At 62.7% G+C, this 17,777-nt stretch overlaps 2 protein-coding genes across 2 annotated transcripts in view; both read right to left on the reverse strand.

The window, feature by feature from the left end:
• The window catches only part of CHLRE_05g235144v5 (uncharacterized protein), a 4,096-nt gene extending 246 nt beyond the window's left edge, over positions 1-3,850 (reverse strand). The window contains exon 1 of the mRNA XM_043062242.1: positions 1-3,850. This exon is cut by the window's left edge and continues 246 nt beyond it. Within this exon, the coding sequence (XP_042924806.1) occupies positions 2,750-3,673 (924 nt within the window). The 5' untranslated portion in view covers positions 3,674-3,850 and the 3' untranslated portion in view covers positions 1-2,749.
• An 11,237-nt stretch (positions 3,851-15,087) lies between these two features.
• CHLRE_05g235186v5 (uncharacterized protein) lies at positions 15,088-17,244 on the reverse strand. Its single transcript, XM_043062243.1, has 3 exons — positions 17,112-17,244; positions 16,919-17,023; positions 15,088-16,666 (listed from the first exon to the last, which is right to left on the reverse strand). The coding sequence occupies exons 1-3, from the start codon at positions 17,136-17,138 to the stop codon at positions 15,482-15,484; spliced, it is 1,317 nt and encodes a 438-aa protein (XP_042924807.1). The 5' UTR covers positions 17,139-17,244; the 3' UTR covers positions 15,088-15,481.
• Between the last annotated feature and the right edge of the window lie 533 nt (positions 17,245-17,777).

Consider the following 17,777-nt stretch of genomic DNA (forward strand, 5'->3'; position numbering starts at 1 on the left):
CGACGCCGAGCCCCTGGATACCGCATCCCGCGCGCGTGACATCCGCACGACCACCACCATCACCACAAGCCCGTGCAACCCCTACAAGGACATCGTGGCCCCCGGAGCATACACAATTACCACCACTGGTGGCACCCGCCGTGACCCAGCTGAGGCGCACGTCCATGAACCCAGTGGCCGCTGGCTGGGCACCATCACCTACCCCCGCCTCCTTACCCTGTGGGAGCGCTTCAGGCACACCGGCAACCAGCGGCCCAACGCCTTTGAGGAAGCGGTCGCTGCCCTCATCATGCGCTACCGCTATGACCCGGCGCAGCAGGACCGCAAGGCCATGCCAATGCACCAGGTGTCGCTGCCGGCAGGCACAGTAGCAGCCATCGTCCAATGCCTGCGGGTCACACAAGCAGTACACATTCGGGAAATGTTTGCATCCCCACTAAACTCCTCCACTGCAGCCCACGAATACTGGACACGAGACCCTGCTGATGGGGCCTTTGGCGCACTGCACGATGCCTACCAGACCGCATGGACCGGCTTGCAATATGCCCACCCCCCCTCTACCCCCCACGATGCACGGAAGGCGCTCATGTGGGCCCTCGCATGCGCCGAGGCTATGCGTGACTCACAGGAACCAACCCTCACTGTATTGGCGCTCCCCAAAGCGGCCACTTTCCCCCACACGCAGTGGCTTCAACACCCACTTTGCCACGAGCTGGCCAACTGGTCCGCGGGCACCGCGGGCCTTGACACAGGACTTGGCACCAACACCCAGGCTGAACGCCAGAAGGGGCTCCGACTGGTCATTGTTGGGAACCCCGCCGGACTCCAGTGCTTTGCCCCCCGCCTGAAACGGCTCGTGGACGCACTGAAACGGGGGGCGAACGCACCCACGCACATCAGCGACCCGCGCACGTGGACACACACGGCCACGGCCCCAACCTGCCCGGCCCTCCCAAACTCACTTCTAAAGCAAGCCAAATACCAGCACGCTAACCCAAAGACGATACACGCCATGGCTGACGAAGCACGACGCTTTCCTAACGCGCGATTCCAGACCCACCATGCTCTGGCCCACGACGTGAATGGCACTGTCTGGACAGATGGTTCGGTAAGCAAAATCAAAACTGACAATGGCAAAGAAGTCCAGGTTGCCGGCGCCTGCGCCTGGTTCAGCGATTCTCGCGTTGTCTACGTGAATCCAAATGGCGCTGGGTGCACAAACACTATTACGAGAGCTGAACTGGCAGCAATTCGTGCTGCCCTCGCAGAATTTGGTGGCGAAGGTAAAGAATTTGCAACTAAGAAGCTCACTATTGCATCAGATTCTGTTGCAAGCTTGTACCTAATCAAACGAGCAATTAACGAGCCTCGGCGACTGCATCTGAGTAAACATCGGGACCTCCTGGATTCAGTCGTGGCATTGCTCCATGCACGCCACGCCCGGGGCGCACCCACCGCTCTGATTAAAGTGATCTCGCACACCGGGCTACACGGCAACGAGGAAGCCGATAAAGGGGCGGCTGCCGTCGCCACCCAGGAAAAACCCGCCGATGTATCCGAACCGGCCGACAACGACCCGCACGCCCGGCACTGGTGGCCGACCTTCACAGTCACCAGGGACGACGATAGCACAGCCACGCACTACGTGTCGGACCTAAACCGGGGCCTCACCAGGGCAATGGCCCCCAGCTGCCGTGGTGGATACGCCAACAAAACCCTGTACACTGAGAAATGGGCCGAGGCAGCACCCAGCCTTGACCCACGCGCCAGTAACGCGTACATGACGAACTCGGACGCCAGCCACGGCCTACGCCGGTTCATACAGAATGCTCGTCAGGGAGGCCTCATCTGCCCGGCCCGGCTGGCTTTGTTTAAACTACGAGACAGCGACAAATGTGGTCTCTGTGCCCACACCCAGCGCAGCCGCGGATCTGACCCAGAGCGTGGCACCGCAGGTCATCTTGCCGGCCACTGCGCGCACCCCCAACTCGTTGGCGCTAGGATAGCCAAACACAACACTGCAGTGCGGACGATTGCCGAATGCCTACACCATGGTCACAACGGTGGTGGCTACATGATAATGGATGCCACCTCCCGAGCTGAACTGCCTGAGTACTGTGCGGGCATGCGGCCGCCGTCATGGCTCTGCCCGCAAGTGCCCGCTGCAGACCTCAACAGGATGCGGCCTGACATTCTGTTTATCCCGAACCTTCCCCGGTCCGAAGCAGAACGCTTCATGACATCCCCACCAGCCAACAAAGGGGCCTACCCAGTGTACATCCTTGAAGTTGGATACACCTCTGACCTGCACCACAGCGAGAAGCTCATTCAAAAACAAGCACAGCACGCCACCCTTGCCACTGCCATGCGAGCTGCAGGGTGGACTGTGCACTACGATACCAAGCACGTTATTACACTGGGACACGGTGGCACTGTCCCCCGTACCCTTGAAACTCTCCTCAAAGACCTAGGAGCCAAACCGCAGGCAGCCAAGGCCTGCTGCACACGTCTCCACATGCATAGCGTCACCACACTCCGGGGCACCGCAAACCTGTACTACCGGCTAGAGCGAGAGATGGGCATTGCCAACACCCGATGCCGCCCGGGAGGCCGCACCCAGGGGACCGCCAATGGCGGCCCCCGCGCATGGGAGCCGGGGTAGGGAAATCAAGTTTTCCAATGGTGGGGTGAGCTTGTCTCACTCCTCCTTAAGACACGCGGGCACCTGTGCCCTGCGTAGATATTATTATTATTCCATGTAGGCAGTCTGCACCTGCTGCGCGGCGTCATCCAGCTGCTCCGTCACGTCGGAAGGCAGGGGCGTGTCTGCAGGCTGGGCTGAGTATAGGCGCCACCAGCCAGTGAACTCGTCGCGCAGGTGTGCCAGGACGGCGGTACGGCCGGCCGGCACGCGGCAGACGGCCCAGTCCGGTACGGTGGCGCCCTGGTCACGCAGGTAGGCGAGGAGGCGGCCACCAAGCGCGTCGCGGCCCAGCTGCACCCACTCATGCCCCTGCACATCTGCGCAGCGGTTCTGGTGCGTCACGAGGTCAGAGCCGATGGCAACACACGTGTCCCGGGTCAGGCAAACGGCCCCGTACTCCGCCTCACTGCCCGCACCCCCACCTGCGCGCCCAGCCGTGTCGGCCGAAACCCCAGCCGGCGCGCCCAGGCCCCTGCCCCTGCCCTTACCACCACCCGCCGGTTGTGACGTCTGCCGCGGCGGCCGCGCCTGGGGCGGCGGCTGGGTCCCTGCCCGCCCCGCTCCTCCACCCTGGCGCCCCAACCCGCTGCCCCCACCAGCCTGCTGTCCCCCGGCCGGCCGCCCAGTGGGCACGTGCAGTGGCGAGCTAGCACCGTCCTGCGGGGGAGGCAGCCCGCCGCCCAAGCGCCCTGCCCTCTGCTGCGGGAGCTGGGCGGGGCCACTGCGCCCTTTGGAGCGGGGCTGTTGCTGTAGCGGCGGCGGCGGTGCGTGCGCGGCTGGTTGCACCCGTCGCCCACGCCCGGACGCCGCCGTGGCAGCGCCATCGCCCGCCCCGTCCTGTCCCCCCAGCGTGGCCAGGACCCCAAACCGGGAGCCGGTCCGGGGCCTGGGTGGCTGCACCTGGCGCTGCTGCTCCTGCTGCTGCTGTTGCTGTACCCGCCGTTGCTGCTGGAGATGGAGGTCCGCCATGTAGGCCAAGTACCGCTGCATCGCAGCTGCCAGCTGCTTATCCTGCCTGGCGGCTGCCCGCTGATTTTTTTTTGAGGAATCATCCTTACAAGGTTGAACAGGGGCAGACGCGCTGCCCCCCTACTGCCCGAAAGCAGCCTGGTCCCCGAGACCAGAACCCTGACAGGGCAAGAAGAGAAGAAAAGAGAAGAAAAACAGAAAACAAACACCTCGAAAACCGCCACCAACCACCCCCATCCATCCCACCCCACCCCACCCCGACCCGGCAGACAGAGCAGAAGGCTGGCCCCCCCGCCCCCCGGGAGGAGTTGCACAAAAACACCGCCAGACCTAACCCAAGCACCAGCCTACACCACAGCCTAACCGCAAGAACCACCACCACCGCGCGCCAGAAAGGAAAACACCAGCGCTACGCACTCGCCCCGCCCAAACCCACCCCACCCCCACAAGTCGGTTGCTTAAGCAACACCCCAGGAGAACCGGCAGAGGAGACACAAGCAGAAAACTAAACGGGCCAGATGTGGCGCTGACTAAGCGGGCTCCAGCCCGCTGCAAGACGCGCTGTGCAGGAAAGCCCACAGCCACCCAGGCGCTGCGATGCCAGCCAGAGCTAAACACATGGGCGCCAGATAAGCTGATGACGATAATACGCCACGCCAGCGCCTGGAAAGAAACGCCTAGGGGGCATGCACAGGTGATGCAAGCGTCAGCCGCAAGTTCAACTTCGGTGACCCACCCTTTTTTTTTTTGAGGAATCATCCTTACAAGGTTGAACAGGGGCAGACGCACTGCCCCCCTGCTGCCTGAAAGCAGCCTGGTCCCCGAGACCAGAACCCTGAAAGGGCAAGAAGAGAAGAAAAGAGAAGAAAACAGAAAGCAAACACCTCAAAAACCGCCACCAACCACCCCCATCCATCCCACCCCACCCCACCCCGACCCGGCAGACAGAGCAGGAGGCTGGCCCCCCCGCCCCCCGGGAGGGGTTGCACAAAAACACCGCCAGACCTAACCCAAGCACCAACCTACACCACAGCCTAACCGCAAGAACCACCACCACCACGCGCCAGAAAAAGAAACACCAGCGCTACGCACAAGCCCCGCCCAAACCCACCCCACCCCCACAAGTCGGTTGCTTAAGCAACACCCCAGGAGAACCGGCAGAGGAGACACAAGCAGAAAACTAAACGGGCCAGATGTGGCGCTGACTACGCGGGCTCCAGCCCGCCGCAAGACGCGCTGTGCAGGCTGAACCTCCTCCACTTCACAAAGCGCGCCACCCGCCGTCCAGATGGCAACAAAGTGCTCCAGCTTAGCCGCCTTGAGCTGTGCGGTGAGAAGCTGTGTGGGCAGAGCCGACAGGGTTTCAGGGGTTAGCGTGGCGGCCGTGAAATGCAGCTGCATCACCCTGCGCAGCTCGCTGACCACCTCCCGAACCACATGCTCTGACGTCTGCTTAGCAGGCTCGCGGGACCAGTACGCACACCAGACGGCGTACAAGAAGGTGGCCCGCAAAGTGCTCCACAGCAGCGCGCCCGCCCCCCGCGGGCCTGAGGCCCACATACCCATGCGGTCCCCCAGCATGAAGCCCACGTCCGTCACTGGCGGCGCCGCTGCCTGGGGCGCAACGCAGGCCCACAGCTGCTGCAGCCACGTCCTCGCCTGCGCATAAGCTGGACACTCCAGGAAGATGTGCGTTAGGCTGGCCCACGCCCGCGGGCCAGGTGGCCCGCAGGCGGGGTGAGGACAGTGCGCCCCCAAACCCCCGCACCCCATGGTCACCCGTGGCCGAATGCCCTTGCCCGCCCTGTACAGCCCGCAAGGCAGGTAAGCATGTTGCAGCCGGTACACCAGCACCTTTGCCCCCCGACTGGCGTGGCTGTCCCACAGCCTCCGCTGTTGGTAATTTGGGTTATCGGGCAGCTCTGCCGGTGAGGTGGTAGCTGCGGTCCGAACTTGGGGCCCTGGGAAGTTAGCGAGGCGCCTGCCCTGATCAGGCTGAAGTGCCTCCTTGTCTCCCCGACTGCCAGTACGGCATTGTGTCGGTTCACGGACCGTCGGGAAGACTTAAGCCCCGACCAAGCGTGTTGCTGTTAACTACACACGCGCATTATATACCCAGACTACCGAAGGTGCCAGGCAGCGTAGCTGCATCGTGTGTAACGCACCCGCTAGCAATTCAGGCTTGCCGAACCAACTTCGCAACAGGTTATGAGCCCCGCTTGTCGTTAATTCGCTCGCGGTTGGCAAGCCTTATTATCGCTAGCTAGGTAGGATGGGTGACTCGTCCTCGGGACGGCCCATTTTCGAGCGTCTCGAAGACGACGCGTCGATCTTGACTTTCTCTCGGCTCGTAAGTTTCCGCTAGTCGTAATGCTCTCGAGCCGTTATGCTCGCGAGCTAGCCGAGGAGAACGCCCAGGCGCTGAGTTGGCGTCGCATGTCGTGCACGCTTAGCGTTGCTCGGCAGCTTTGGCCAGCCACCGATGCCTTCGCCGCCATGACGTAGCACGGTGGCGGCGTTGGCGGCGGCGACGGCGGCAGCGGAAGCGGAGACGGGACCAAGAAGAGCGGCAAGGGCGGCGGCGGGGGTTCGGGTGCCAAGGGTGGCGCCCGGTCCGCCGCCTCCCGGCCCGCGCATGTGCTGGTTGTGAGCAGCGTTGACGACTGGGCTGAGGACTACCCCAGCAGCAGTCTGATCGTGCACACCTTTGGCGCGGAGCCGGCGAGCTCCGGCGCCATTAGCAGCTACAGCATGGCCGATGGCGGCGTGCCCAGCGCCTCCGTGATTGGGGACCACGGCGGCTGCAGTAGCACCAGCACCTTCAGCTACAGCTCGGCCGGCAACGGCCTCAGCAGCAGTAGCTACAGCGGCAGCGCCGCGCCACCCCCGGGCGCCGGCAGCAGCCTGCTGTCCAACACCTACCGCGCTGTCACCCGGGACTTCGGCGGTAGTAACAGCAGCAGCACTGGAGCAGGAGTTTCCAGTTGCAGCAGCGGCGGCCGCGTGCTCGTCGTCTGCGATGTGAGCAGAGGCAGCATGCTGTCCCCCAGTGCGGGTGGTGGCGGCAGTGGTGATGCGTCAGGAAGCGTCGGCGGCAGCTTTGCGAGCGCCGCCGCCTTCGATGTGCCGGTGATTGACTCCGGCACCTTCGCACACATCACGCCGCACCGCCGCCTGCTCCACGACTTCGTGGTGCGCCCAAGAGTGAGTCATGTGCTGTGGGGTGATGGACGCAGCAGCCCGGTCGGGGGATCGGGGACTCTCCGGATGCTCTCTGGGCAGCAGCGCGTTGACGTGACGGGCGTTCTGTACGTGCCAGACGCCCACCTCTCCCTGCTATCGGTGCGCCGGCTGGTGTCCAGCGGCGCTAAGGTAGCGTTCGAGGGGGAGTCGGCGACTGTCGAGCTGGCTGGCCGCTCCATACTCAGCGGCCGCGTGCGTGACGGTCAATATCCGCTGTCTGTGACTATGCTGCCGGTCCTGCTGGCGGCGCCCGCTATGGCGCCGCCGGCGATTGGCGGCGGCACCGCCGCGCCTGTGAGCGTCGGCGGCGCCGCTGCCACTGGCAGCGACAGCAGCATTCTTCCTTCTCCCGCCGCCGCACCCTCGGGCAGCGGCGGCACCACCAGCAGCAGCCTCAACAGCTCCGGCGCAAGCAGCAGCAGCAACGGCACCGCCGCGTCTTCGGGCGGCGGCGGCGCCGTCAGCAGCAGCTCCAGCTCGTCGGTGACTGCTCTGAGTGCTGCTCACCGGCTGCACCGGCGTCTCGGCCATGTTGGCTGGCATTCGCTGATGCAGATGGTGAACGGCTCCCTGGTCACTGGCCTTGACGTTGACCTGAGTGCTCTCAGCCAGGCAGCCGAGTCAGTGTGCAGCACGTGCGTCGAGGCAAAGGCAGCCTCTTCGCCCTTCCCGGACAGCAGCAGCGAGCCGCAGCAGCCTCTGGCTCTTGCGCATTCTGATGTGTGCGGCCCTATGCCCGTGATGGGCCGCGGTGGCTCTCGCTACTTCATCACGCTGCTAGATGATGCCACGGGGGTGTCAGCTGTCCGGATGCTCACCACCAGAGAACACGCTGGTGAAGCGCTGCAGGAGATGATTGTGCAGCTGGAAAATTGCCACCCTGGCGGCGGCAAGCTGCGCAACCTCCGCAGCGACAACGGTGGTGAATACCGTTCAGAGGAGCTGCAGCAGTGGCTGCGCGAGCGCGGTACCGTGCAGCAGTTCAGCGCGCCTTATACGCCGCAGCAGAACGGAGCCGCTGAGCGGCTCAACCGCACGCTGATGGACCGCACGCGCGCCATGCTGTTTGACGCTGCGCTCCCCTCCAGCTTCTGGCCTGAAGCTGTCACGTATGCCAGCCACTTGCGCAACCTGAGCCCCTCCTCCAGCTGCAGTAGCACGCCGTGGGAGGCGCTCACCGGCGTCAAGCCGGACATCTCCAGCCTGCGCACTTTCGGCTGCCGCGTCTACGTCACTCTGCCCGCTGACCAGCGCTCCAAGCTCAACCCGCGCGCCGACATCGGCACGTACCTGGGCCTGCAGCGCAACTCTGCCGCGTATCGCGTCATGGTCGGCGGCAAAGTTGTGGTAAGCCGGGACGTGCGGTTTGATGAGGACGTGCGGGGACCGGCGTCGCGCCTGGCGGGCGTGCCGTTCGGTAGCAACAGCAGTGCTGCAGCGCCGGCGGCTGTCAACCCGCCGGCGGTCGCCGAGTCGCCGGCGCCCTCGCCGGCGCCGGCGGCCCCGCCCTCACGGCCAGCCACCCGCAGTCAGCGCCCTGTGCTCACGCCGCCGCTCAGTGCTTTCGCCTCGGCGGCGGGCGGCGGAAGTCACAGCAACAGCAGTAACAGCGCCGCCTCGGCTGCAGCAGCGGCAGCAGCTCAGTTGTTCGATGAGGACAGCGATGATGATGAGACGCCGCCGCTGGCGCCACCCTCGGATGACGAGGACAGTTACGGCGTCAGCACTGCTACGACTGCGGGGGTGGGCGAGCCCAGCAGCTACGCTGAGGCCAGCAGTGGGCCTCATGCGGCTGCCTGGCGCAAGGCTATGGAGGAGGAGATGGAGTCCCAGCGCGACAACAAGACCTGGGAGCTGGCGGCGCCGCCTCCGGGTGTGCGTCTGCTGGCCAACCGCTGGGTGTACAAGTTGAAGCCGCAGCCTGGTGGCGCCCCGCGCTTCAAGGCGCGCCTGGTAGTCAAAGGCTTCGCCCAGCGCGAGGGCATAGACTACAGCGAGGTGTTCGCGCCCACCAGCCGCTACGTCTCGCTGCGGGCCATTCTGGCCATCGCCGCCGCACGCGGCCTGTCGCTGCACCAGATGGATGTCAAAACCGCCTTCCTCAACGGCGACCTTGATGAGGAGCTCTGGATGCAGCAGCCGCAGGGGTTTGAGGTCAGCGGCGGCAGCAGCAGCGGCGACACTGGCGGCGGCGGCGACACTGGCGGCGGCGGTGGTGCTGACGGCAGCGGCAGCGGTGGCTCAAGCCACCGCAGCGTGCCGCTGGCATGCTGCCTGCTAAAGTCCGTGTATGGACTGAAGCAGGCACCGCGCTGCTGGTACCGCAAGCTCAGCGAGGAGCTGGGCGGGCTGGGCTTCACGCCAGCCTCGGCGGATCCGGCACTCTTTGTGCGGCACGACGAGGCGGGTCCGGTCTATGTGCTGGTGCACGTGGACGACCTGCTGATTGCCGCTGGCTGCTCCGTGCAGCTGGCGGCGGTCAAGTCCGCCATTGGCAAGTGCTTCGAGGTGCGTGACCTGGGAGAGGCCAGCACCTATCTGGGGATGGAGATTAAGCGGGACCCCAGCACCGGCGACATCCTGCTGCAGCAGCGGCGCTACGTCAACGAGCTGCTGCAGCGGCACGGCATGGCTGATGCCAAGCCGCGCAGCCTGCCTCTGCCGGCTGGCACGCGTGTGCTGGCGGCCAGCGAGCAGCAGCCTGTGCTGGATGACGGCGGCCCCTACCGCTCGCTGATCGGCGGACTGAACTACGTCGCCGTCAGCACCCGGCCCGACATTGCCTACGCGCTGAGCGTGCTCGCGCGGCACATGGCGGCGCCGACCAAGGCTCATCTGGCGCTGGCGACGGGAGTGCTGCGCTACCTCAAGCACACCGTGGACATGGGCCTGCGCTTCAGCGCTTCCGCCTCTGGCGGCGGCGGTGGCGCAGGCAGCAGCAGCGCCGGCGGCGGAGCGGCGGCGGGCTATGACGCTGGCTCCTTTGTCGGCTACTGTGATGCCGACTGGGCCGGCGACCCCAATACCCGCCGCTCGCAGACCGCCTTCCTCTTTGCCCTGGGCAAGACGGTGGTCAGCTGGTGCAGTCAGCAGCAGCGCACGGTCGCTGCCTCTTCTGTGGAGTCGGAGTACCAGGCCGCGGCCGCAGCGACCAAGGAGGCGCTGTGGCTGCGCAAGCTGGCGTCGGACCTGGGCCTGCGCAGCGGTGCTGTAGTCATTCGCTGCGACAGCCAGGGCGCCCTCAGCCTGGCTCGCAACCCCATTGCTTCATCGCCGCTGTCGAAGCACATCGACATCCAGCACCACCTGGTGCGTGAGCGCGTGGCGCGCGGCGAGGTGGCTGTGGAGTACTGCCCCACGGAGCAGATGATTGCGGACGCGCTGACCAAGGCGCTGCCGGAGGCCAAGTTCTTCTTCTGCCGCGCGGCGATGGGCGTCAGCACTTGAGCAGGGTTCTGTCAAGGACAGATGCCGCTGCGGCGGTATGTTAGCAGGGAAGTTAGTTTGGAATGGGACCGTGCTGGGTTCTGCCACGTGCAGTAAGGCTGAGGCCTAGTGCAGTGACTTGCGGTGACTTCAGACGGTGCTCAGTTTGAGGGGGAGTTATCTCCTCGTTTATGGCCGGTGATGGCCTTGTTTGTTTCCCCTGTCAGTTGGCTGTCAGTTGGCGGTTTGCTATTGGACCCAGTTCGGTCCGAGGGGGAGTGTTGGTAATTTGGGTTATCGGGCAGCTCTGCCGGTGAGGTGGTAGCTGCGGTCCGAACTTGGGGCCCTGGGAAGTTAGCGAGGCGCCTGCCCTGATCAGGCTGAAGTGCCTCCTTGTCTGCCCGCCTGTAGCGCCTCCCCGACTGCCAGTACGGCATTGTGTCGGTTCACGGACCGTCGGGAAGACTTAAGCCCCGACCAAGCGTGTTGCTGTTAACTACACACGCGCATTATATACCCAGACTACTGAAGGTGCCAGGCAGCGTAGCTGCATCGTGTGTAACGCACCCGCTAGCAATTCAGGCTTGCCGAACCAACTTCGCAACATCCGCCACGTACCCCGCAGAAGGGACGCATCCGGGGGCGGCATGCGAGGGTCGCCCTCCACCGCCGCCGCTGCTGCCGCCGCCGCCGTGGCAGGCCCCGTGCTAAATCCCGCCCCGCCTGCCGCCTGCTCCTGCAGCCGCGCGGACCGCCGCGGCCCCTCACCCGACTGCTGGGACGGGGACGCATACGACTGCAGTTCTCTCGCCGGCGTGTTCTGCAGCCCGGCTGCCACGGAGGTGCGGTGGAGCCAGGGGTCCAGAGCCACCGGGTTATTGTGGAAATGCTGCGCCGCCGTGGTGGTCAGCACTCCATACAAATGCTGGAAACACAAACAGCCAACTGCCCCACAGCCACGTGGACCCACATATCCCTCCCCCCCCCGCCTCCTTAGGGGCACCATCAGATGGGCCACACATTGCCACCTGCCATACCTGCATCAGCACCCCAACTCCTAGTCCCAGCCTGATTATACAATGCACCATGTGCCAACACTCCATACAAATGCTGGAAACACAAACAGCCAACTGCCCCACAGCCACGTGGACCCACATATCCCTCCCCCCCCGCCTCCTTAGGGCAGGGCACCATCAGATGGGCCACACATTGCCACCTGCCATACCTGCATCGGCACCCCAACTCCTAGTCCCAGCCTGATTATACAATGCACCATGTGCCAACACTCCATACAAATGCTGGAAACACAAACAGCCAACGGCCCCACAGCCATGTGGACCCACATATCCCTCCCCCCCCGCCTCCTTAGGGGCACCCACAGGTGGGCCATGCATTGTCACCTGCCATACCTGCATCGGCACCCCAACTCCTAGTCCCAGCCTGATTATACAATGCACCATGTGCCAACACTCCATACAAATGCTGGAAACACAAACAGCCAACTGCCCCACAGCCACCTGGACCCACATATCCCTCCCCCCCCGCCTCCTTAGGGGCACCCACAGGTGGGCCATGCATTGCCACCTGCCATACCTGCATCGGCACCCCAACTCCTAGTCCCAGCCTGATTATACAATGCACCATGTGCCAACACTCCATACAAACGCTGGAAACACAAACAGCCTACTGCCCCACAGCCACCTGGACCCACATATCCCTCCCCCCCCCCGCCTCCTTAGGGGCACCTAGAGGGATGGCTCCTGGCTCTCAGGACGGAATACCTGTGAGCAGGTTCGGTGGATTCCTGAGCCCCAGTTTGCTCCTGCAGAGGCAACTTAGCCCTGGCTATAGTGTCCCTGTCAGGGCCCTTTCATCAATTGTCCAAACACTGCAGGGCAGCGTCAAACCATAGTGGTACTAGGGGAACATTGTTCATAAATGTTATCGTTCCCCAAGGCTCATGACATGGGAAGACACGTTCCACAACTACTCAAGCACAACTACTACACGGCTAAGACCATGCTCTTCTTGTAAGACCAGGCTCCTCTAGCTCCTCTTTATCCCTCACAGCAGTTTGCAAGTTCATGCTGCAAGTCCATACTCCAAGGGTGACAGCCGCAAGAGTGGTATGGTGTAGGCATCATCTAGTCCATACTCTGACAACTGCTGCAACATAAGCAACAACTGAATAACAACTCTGCTACTATGCACACCGTATATACCTATGCACACAGTCATAGCAAAGGTCATAGCAAAGGGGCAAACCTTGGTTGTGCCCACATCAACACAACCCACATCAACGCACCCCACAGACTGATGTCTGGTTCTGGTGAGGTTCTTTGCCCTATATTTATCATGAATGGCACCTCCCCCCAATACACATATGCATTATTACTCTGATATACTAGTAGGCCAAGACACACAGTCTCTCAGGCAATCCAGGTTTCACGCCTTTTGTCCTTGTTGTACCGATTATATCAGTCAGACGCCTCAATGAAGTTTGATGGAAGCGGTTGTTTCCGAGGGGGCTTCCAGCCAGGGCTCCCCGGATGGCACAAGCTTGGCGTTCCGCAGGGTAATCCTGCAGACATAATGGATTATAGAAATGAAGGAATGTACTGTCAGGTAAGGCTTTCTAGACTTTCAGGATCTCAAGGAATCTGCCATTTGACATCCCTGACTAGCCTGTCCACACATCTGCTGCGAAGTAGCACGGCACCCCAGCAGTGAAGAAACTGCGTAGCTTTGCATGCGCAACAGTGTGATGTTGGGGAAGGGTAAGATTAAAAGGACAAGTGATTGAGAGGGTGGAAGGGGGTGGATGTCAGTGCACAGTGCATTGTGAGGGTAGCCCAGTTGTGACGTGGTTGTGACGTGGTTGTGACTGTGACTGTGACTGTGACTGTGTAAAAGACAGTTCAGGGTGTGAAGAGAAACAAACGTTGAACGTACCTGGCTTTGCGCGACATCCATCCCAGCAGGTGGGCCACTCAGAGGGGCCGCAGGCGGGATATAGCTGAGAATCCCCCCTGCTGCAGCAGCCATAGGCATGCATGCATGAGGGGCAGGCCATACAGCGACATAGCAAAGATCACAAAAAAGCAACATACCAAGTGCCGGTACAGCGGGGAGTATTAAGGTGGGCATGATGTGAGCCGGCAAGGTAGGAGGTGTGGGGACGATGTTGGGATACAGAGAACCGATATGACATCTCACGGAATACACTTGCAGTGTCCGCCCCCAGCCCCCGTGTGCCACTCGATTGCCACGCTCTCCTCCTCACCCTATTGCATTGGGTTTGGTTTAGTTTGCAATGGTATCTACAACCCCCACCCCCACCCGGCCCCGCCACCCGGCCCGCCACCTGCCTTGCAATGCAAGCCCGGGTCGCAGCCTCAGGACATTCAGTGGCATGCCTGGGTGCATGTGGCGGCGTGCCCCGACACGGCGGCATCCAGGTAGCATCACAGCCAGCGCTCGTATCTTAAGCAGGCAGGGGCGGCGTCAGTGGCCGAATTCCTTAAAATGACTTCGTTTGGTTGACGAAACAGGCTGCCGCTGCTTCGTTCACCCCCAAAATTTTTCCGGAGGCTCTGCCCCCGACCCGCACGGTTCGTGCGGTGGTGTCGGTGATCTTGGCGGACGCCAAGCAATTGCACGGGAATATAACAGTAAACCATTGCCCCAGAACATTCTCAGATGTCAACACCGACACGACCCGCACACTCCTCCCCTGCTTGCCGCCGACCCAACCTCATTCTCCCGCCGTCAACACCCATAGATACAGCCCTCTGAGTCTTCTGACCATATGCCATGCAGGTTTCGTTCGGCCGTGGGGTACGTTAGGTACGTAGCCGCTGGAACCCCCTTGTCCTTCGGCCAAAAGTGGCCGCAATCCCAAAATGTCTTCGTCTGTTTGCCGAAAACCCCCCCAAGATCCCGTGCCTTTGGGCCGAAAATTCAAGTCAAGATCACAAAAATTTCTTCCGCAGGAGACCTTTTTGGGCAAATTTCGTTCCGAACGAAGGAAGATACGAGCGCTGATCACAGCAGGTGGTGACATGGTTCGTGCCGTCCGCCCCCAGCCCCTACCCCCACCCACCGCCACAGCGCGAGGCGTCCTATACGAGACATTGCCCAAATAGGTAGCCGTAGCGAAAGAGCGGTGAAGTGGCCGGAGGAAGGGAAGGCAAAATCGTGTCGGCGCAGATTTGGGAACGGGAAGGGAGTGGGGAGCGGGGCCCACTTGGGAGGGCTCAGTATCGGGGACAGGCAGGGGAATGGAGATGGCAGGTGCGCCACGGGGCCTGGTAGCGGAGGAGTGTGCACACACCCATGGATGCGCATCAGCAAACTTCCAGCCAGCCAGCAACTTTTCGGTACAGTAACTCCGGCGTTCGTCCAGCCGCGCACTCCTGCCCTGCCGTTGCAAAGTGTTTGCCATCTTCTGGGGGCTGAGAGTTTGCTGCACCCTGCGGGACTTCACCAATAACCTGCCTGGACACTGCCCCATCGCACACCAACGGATGCTGGGGCCATACACGCGAGGGCGGGGGGATGCGGGGACGCAGCCACGAAGGACACAGTATTAGCGTCAGGAATGCCGGGAGATGATGTGGGTAGATAGGCCGCTGGTCGTCAGCGGTGTGGCCGGGCTGCATCGGGACACACACACACCCCTGTCCCGGGACAGGCCGCCATGGGGCGGTGTGGTCGGGCGCGTAAGCCTTGGAGGCAGCAATAGAGAGCGCTATGCCTTACAAGGTAGACGTAGCTACCGACCGCCCAAGTCAAGTTAACCCTTGTACGGAAGACACTCTTGGCACTTCACCAATGAGACTTATTGAAGTGCTCGCCTGCTCGGCCCCATTCGCCCGGCCCCATCGCATCCGTACCACCCGCGACCCTCGCGGAAGTACGCGGAATCCCTCCACACAGTTACCCTTCCACCCACACTGGGAGCAGTCTATCAGACTGCGCGGAAAGGACGACTAGTTTCGCGACGATCCCACCACACCCACCCGTCGCGAAGAGGAGAACCCGGAACACACAATACACACAGCAGCACTAGGAACACAAGGCCCCATCACACACCAACCCTAGCAACGAAACAGCATACATACGACCGCCAGCAACGGACTACTCAGCCTCAACTGCGGAGGGCTCCAGGTGGCGGTCGGGGTCCAGGTACCGCCGCAGCGTGCCCACGCTCCGCATCTGAGCCAGCTGCAGCAGGGCGTCCAGGCCAGCGCCGGTGGCTCTGGCGTGCTGCAAGGAGCCGCGGCGGAAGCTGTGGCAGGTCTCGCCCTCCCCCAGACCCGCTTGCTCCAAATGGCGGCGGAGGCGGTAATTGAGGTCGGACGTGCTCATAGCCCGTTCCTCAAAACCGCGCCGGTCAGCCCGCAGGGGCCGGAACAGCCAGTCACCCACCGCCCAGCCGCCCTCAGAGCACAGCTTCAAGTACACCGCCAGGCAGCGCACGAAACACTGGGAGGTGACGGGCGCGGGGGCCAGGTCGCGGGCGGGGGCGCGACGCCCCTGGTAGGTCTTGGTCCCGAGCTGGCTCACCACGAGGGTGGGGAAGGCGGTGAGGGGCGTCCCCAGAAGGGGGAGGGGAAGGGGATACCTGGAGTAGGCGGAGGAGGAATTGGCCGGGTCACGAAGATCGCTCAGACGCAGCCGCCCGCAGTCGTGGCCGCGCGTGGTGGTGTGCCACATGAACTGGTAGCACAGCAGGTCGCGGTACAGGCACGCCTCCTCGATCCCGGCGGTGGAGGGGGCGGCGTTGAGCAGATAGCGGCACAGCTGGGCGAACTTGTCATACGACAGAGGCCGGGCGGAGCGCTCCTGGTACCCGCCGGCGCCGGCCTGACGCCCGTACCCACGACGGTACAGGCGGACATCCGTAGACTCGCAAGGGTTGCCGCGAGGCGTATCCTCGGTCCAGGGCCCCTTGCGACCGTACAGCTCGAAGCCACCGGAGAGCAGGGAAAGATGGGTGAGCACCGAGCTGGGGCTGGGGCGCCCGCCAGCAGCGCGCCCACGATGTGTAGAAACCCAGTGCCGCTCCATGTAGATCAGCACGTGCTCGGGGGTGCAGGAGTGGGCAGACACGCCGGATGCGCGCCCCAGCAGCCAGCCCTCGAACTCAAGCATGGCAGCCTCGCGTGCCCGGCGGGTAGACGGAGCATGCGCGTGCGCCTGCACAGCAGCCACGGCGGGCAGGCTGCCCAGCAGGTAGGAGCTGGAAGCGGAGGCATCCAGCACGATGCGTGGAATGGCGGGCAGAGGGGCGGTGGAGTAGCGGAACAGAGACAACCGCAACTGCGAGGGCGGAGACACAAGCACAAGGATGTGTTAAGAAGGCTATCATAGGAGACGCGCCGAGCCAAGAAGAAGCCAAAGAACAGCGATTCACGCACCGGAGGCGAAGCGGCGGGGAGCGGATCCGGAAGCGCGGGGAGAGGCAGCCCCAAGAGACTTGAACCAGAAGAAGAAGCCGCCCCAAAGGCGCCCTGCGAGGGCGCGCATAAGCGTTATGGGCCAAACAACACAAGGACTGGCGGCGAGCCTCACCGCCGCGAACCCAGAGCCAGACCCAGGCGTGGACAAGACGTTGCTCAGGACAGGACGAGCAGTCGCCGAAGGCGGGTCACCGAACACGCCACGCCCGGGACCGGCCTGGAAAAACAGTGAACGATTCCGGTCACCAAGCAGCACCAAAGGTCGTAACAAGAGCAGATTAATATAGAGCGTATCGGAAACCCACCAGAAGGCCAAGAGAAATTCCGTGCATTGAGGTTCGTCACGGGGCGCGTAAGCCTTGGAGGCAGCAATAGAGAGCGCTATGCCTTACAAGGTAGACGTAGCTACCGACCGCCCAAGTCAAGTTAACCCTTGTACGGAAGACACTCTTGGCACTTCACCAATGAGACTTATTGAAGTGCTCGCCTGCTCGGCCCCATTCGCCCGGCCCCATCGCATCCGTACCACCCGCGACCCTCGCGGAAGTACGCGGAATCCCTCCACACAGTTACCCTTCCACCCACACTGGGAGCAGTCTATCAGACTGCGCGGAAAGGACGACTAGTTTCGCGACGATTTAGGAGAGAGTTTTGCAACAACACGCTTAGGACGGCCCAAGCACTTTGCGTAGGATAGATAATACACTGGAGTAGGAGACTACTCCGAAGAATAGAGGAAGCAAGAAAGCTCAGAGCTCGGAGCTCGGTTCATCGGTCGGCCTCGGCGCAAAATGGTAAGCCACGGTAAGTATCATTAGTAGGGCGAGATAATAGATGTTAAGAAATGCACGAAAAGGCACCCGAACACATGGTCCAGCCCAGTCAAGGTCAGTCAACGGGGCCGATAGCATGCTACAACCCACGAGAACAGTTTGGCGTCAAGCCCGAGGAGCTAAGGCAACATCGCGGCA

This window comes from Chlamydomonas reinhardtii, chromosome 5, assembly GCF_000002595.2.
Source record: "Chlamydomonas reinhardtii strain CC-503 cw92 mt+ chromosome 5, whole genome shotgun sequence".
Classification (NCBI taxonomy): Eukaryota; Viridiplantae; Chlorophyta; class Chlorophyceae; order Chlamydomonadales; family Chlamydomonadaceae; genus Chlamydomonas; species Chlamydomonas reinhardtii.

Excerpts from the sequence above, each read along its gene's own strand:
- CHLRE_05g235186v5 (XM_043062243.1), bottom strand. The coding sequence starts at position 17,138 with ATGCACGGAATTTCTCTTGGCCTTCTG. Across the intron at positions 17,024-17,111 it reads GAATTTCTCTTGGCCTTCTG|GCCGGTCCCGGGCGTGGCGT; the intron begins GTGGGTTTCCGA and ends CTGTTTTTCCAG. Across the intron at positions 16,667-16,918 it reads CTGGCTCTGGGTTCGCGGCG|TTGCGGTTGTCTCTGTTCCG; the intron begins GTGAGGCTCGCC and ends CCGCCCTCGCAG.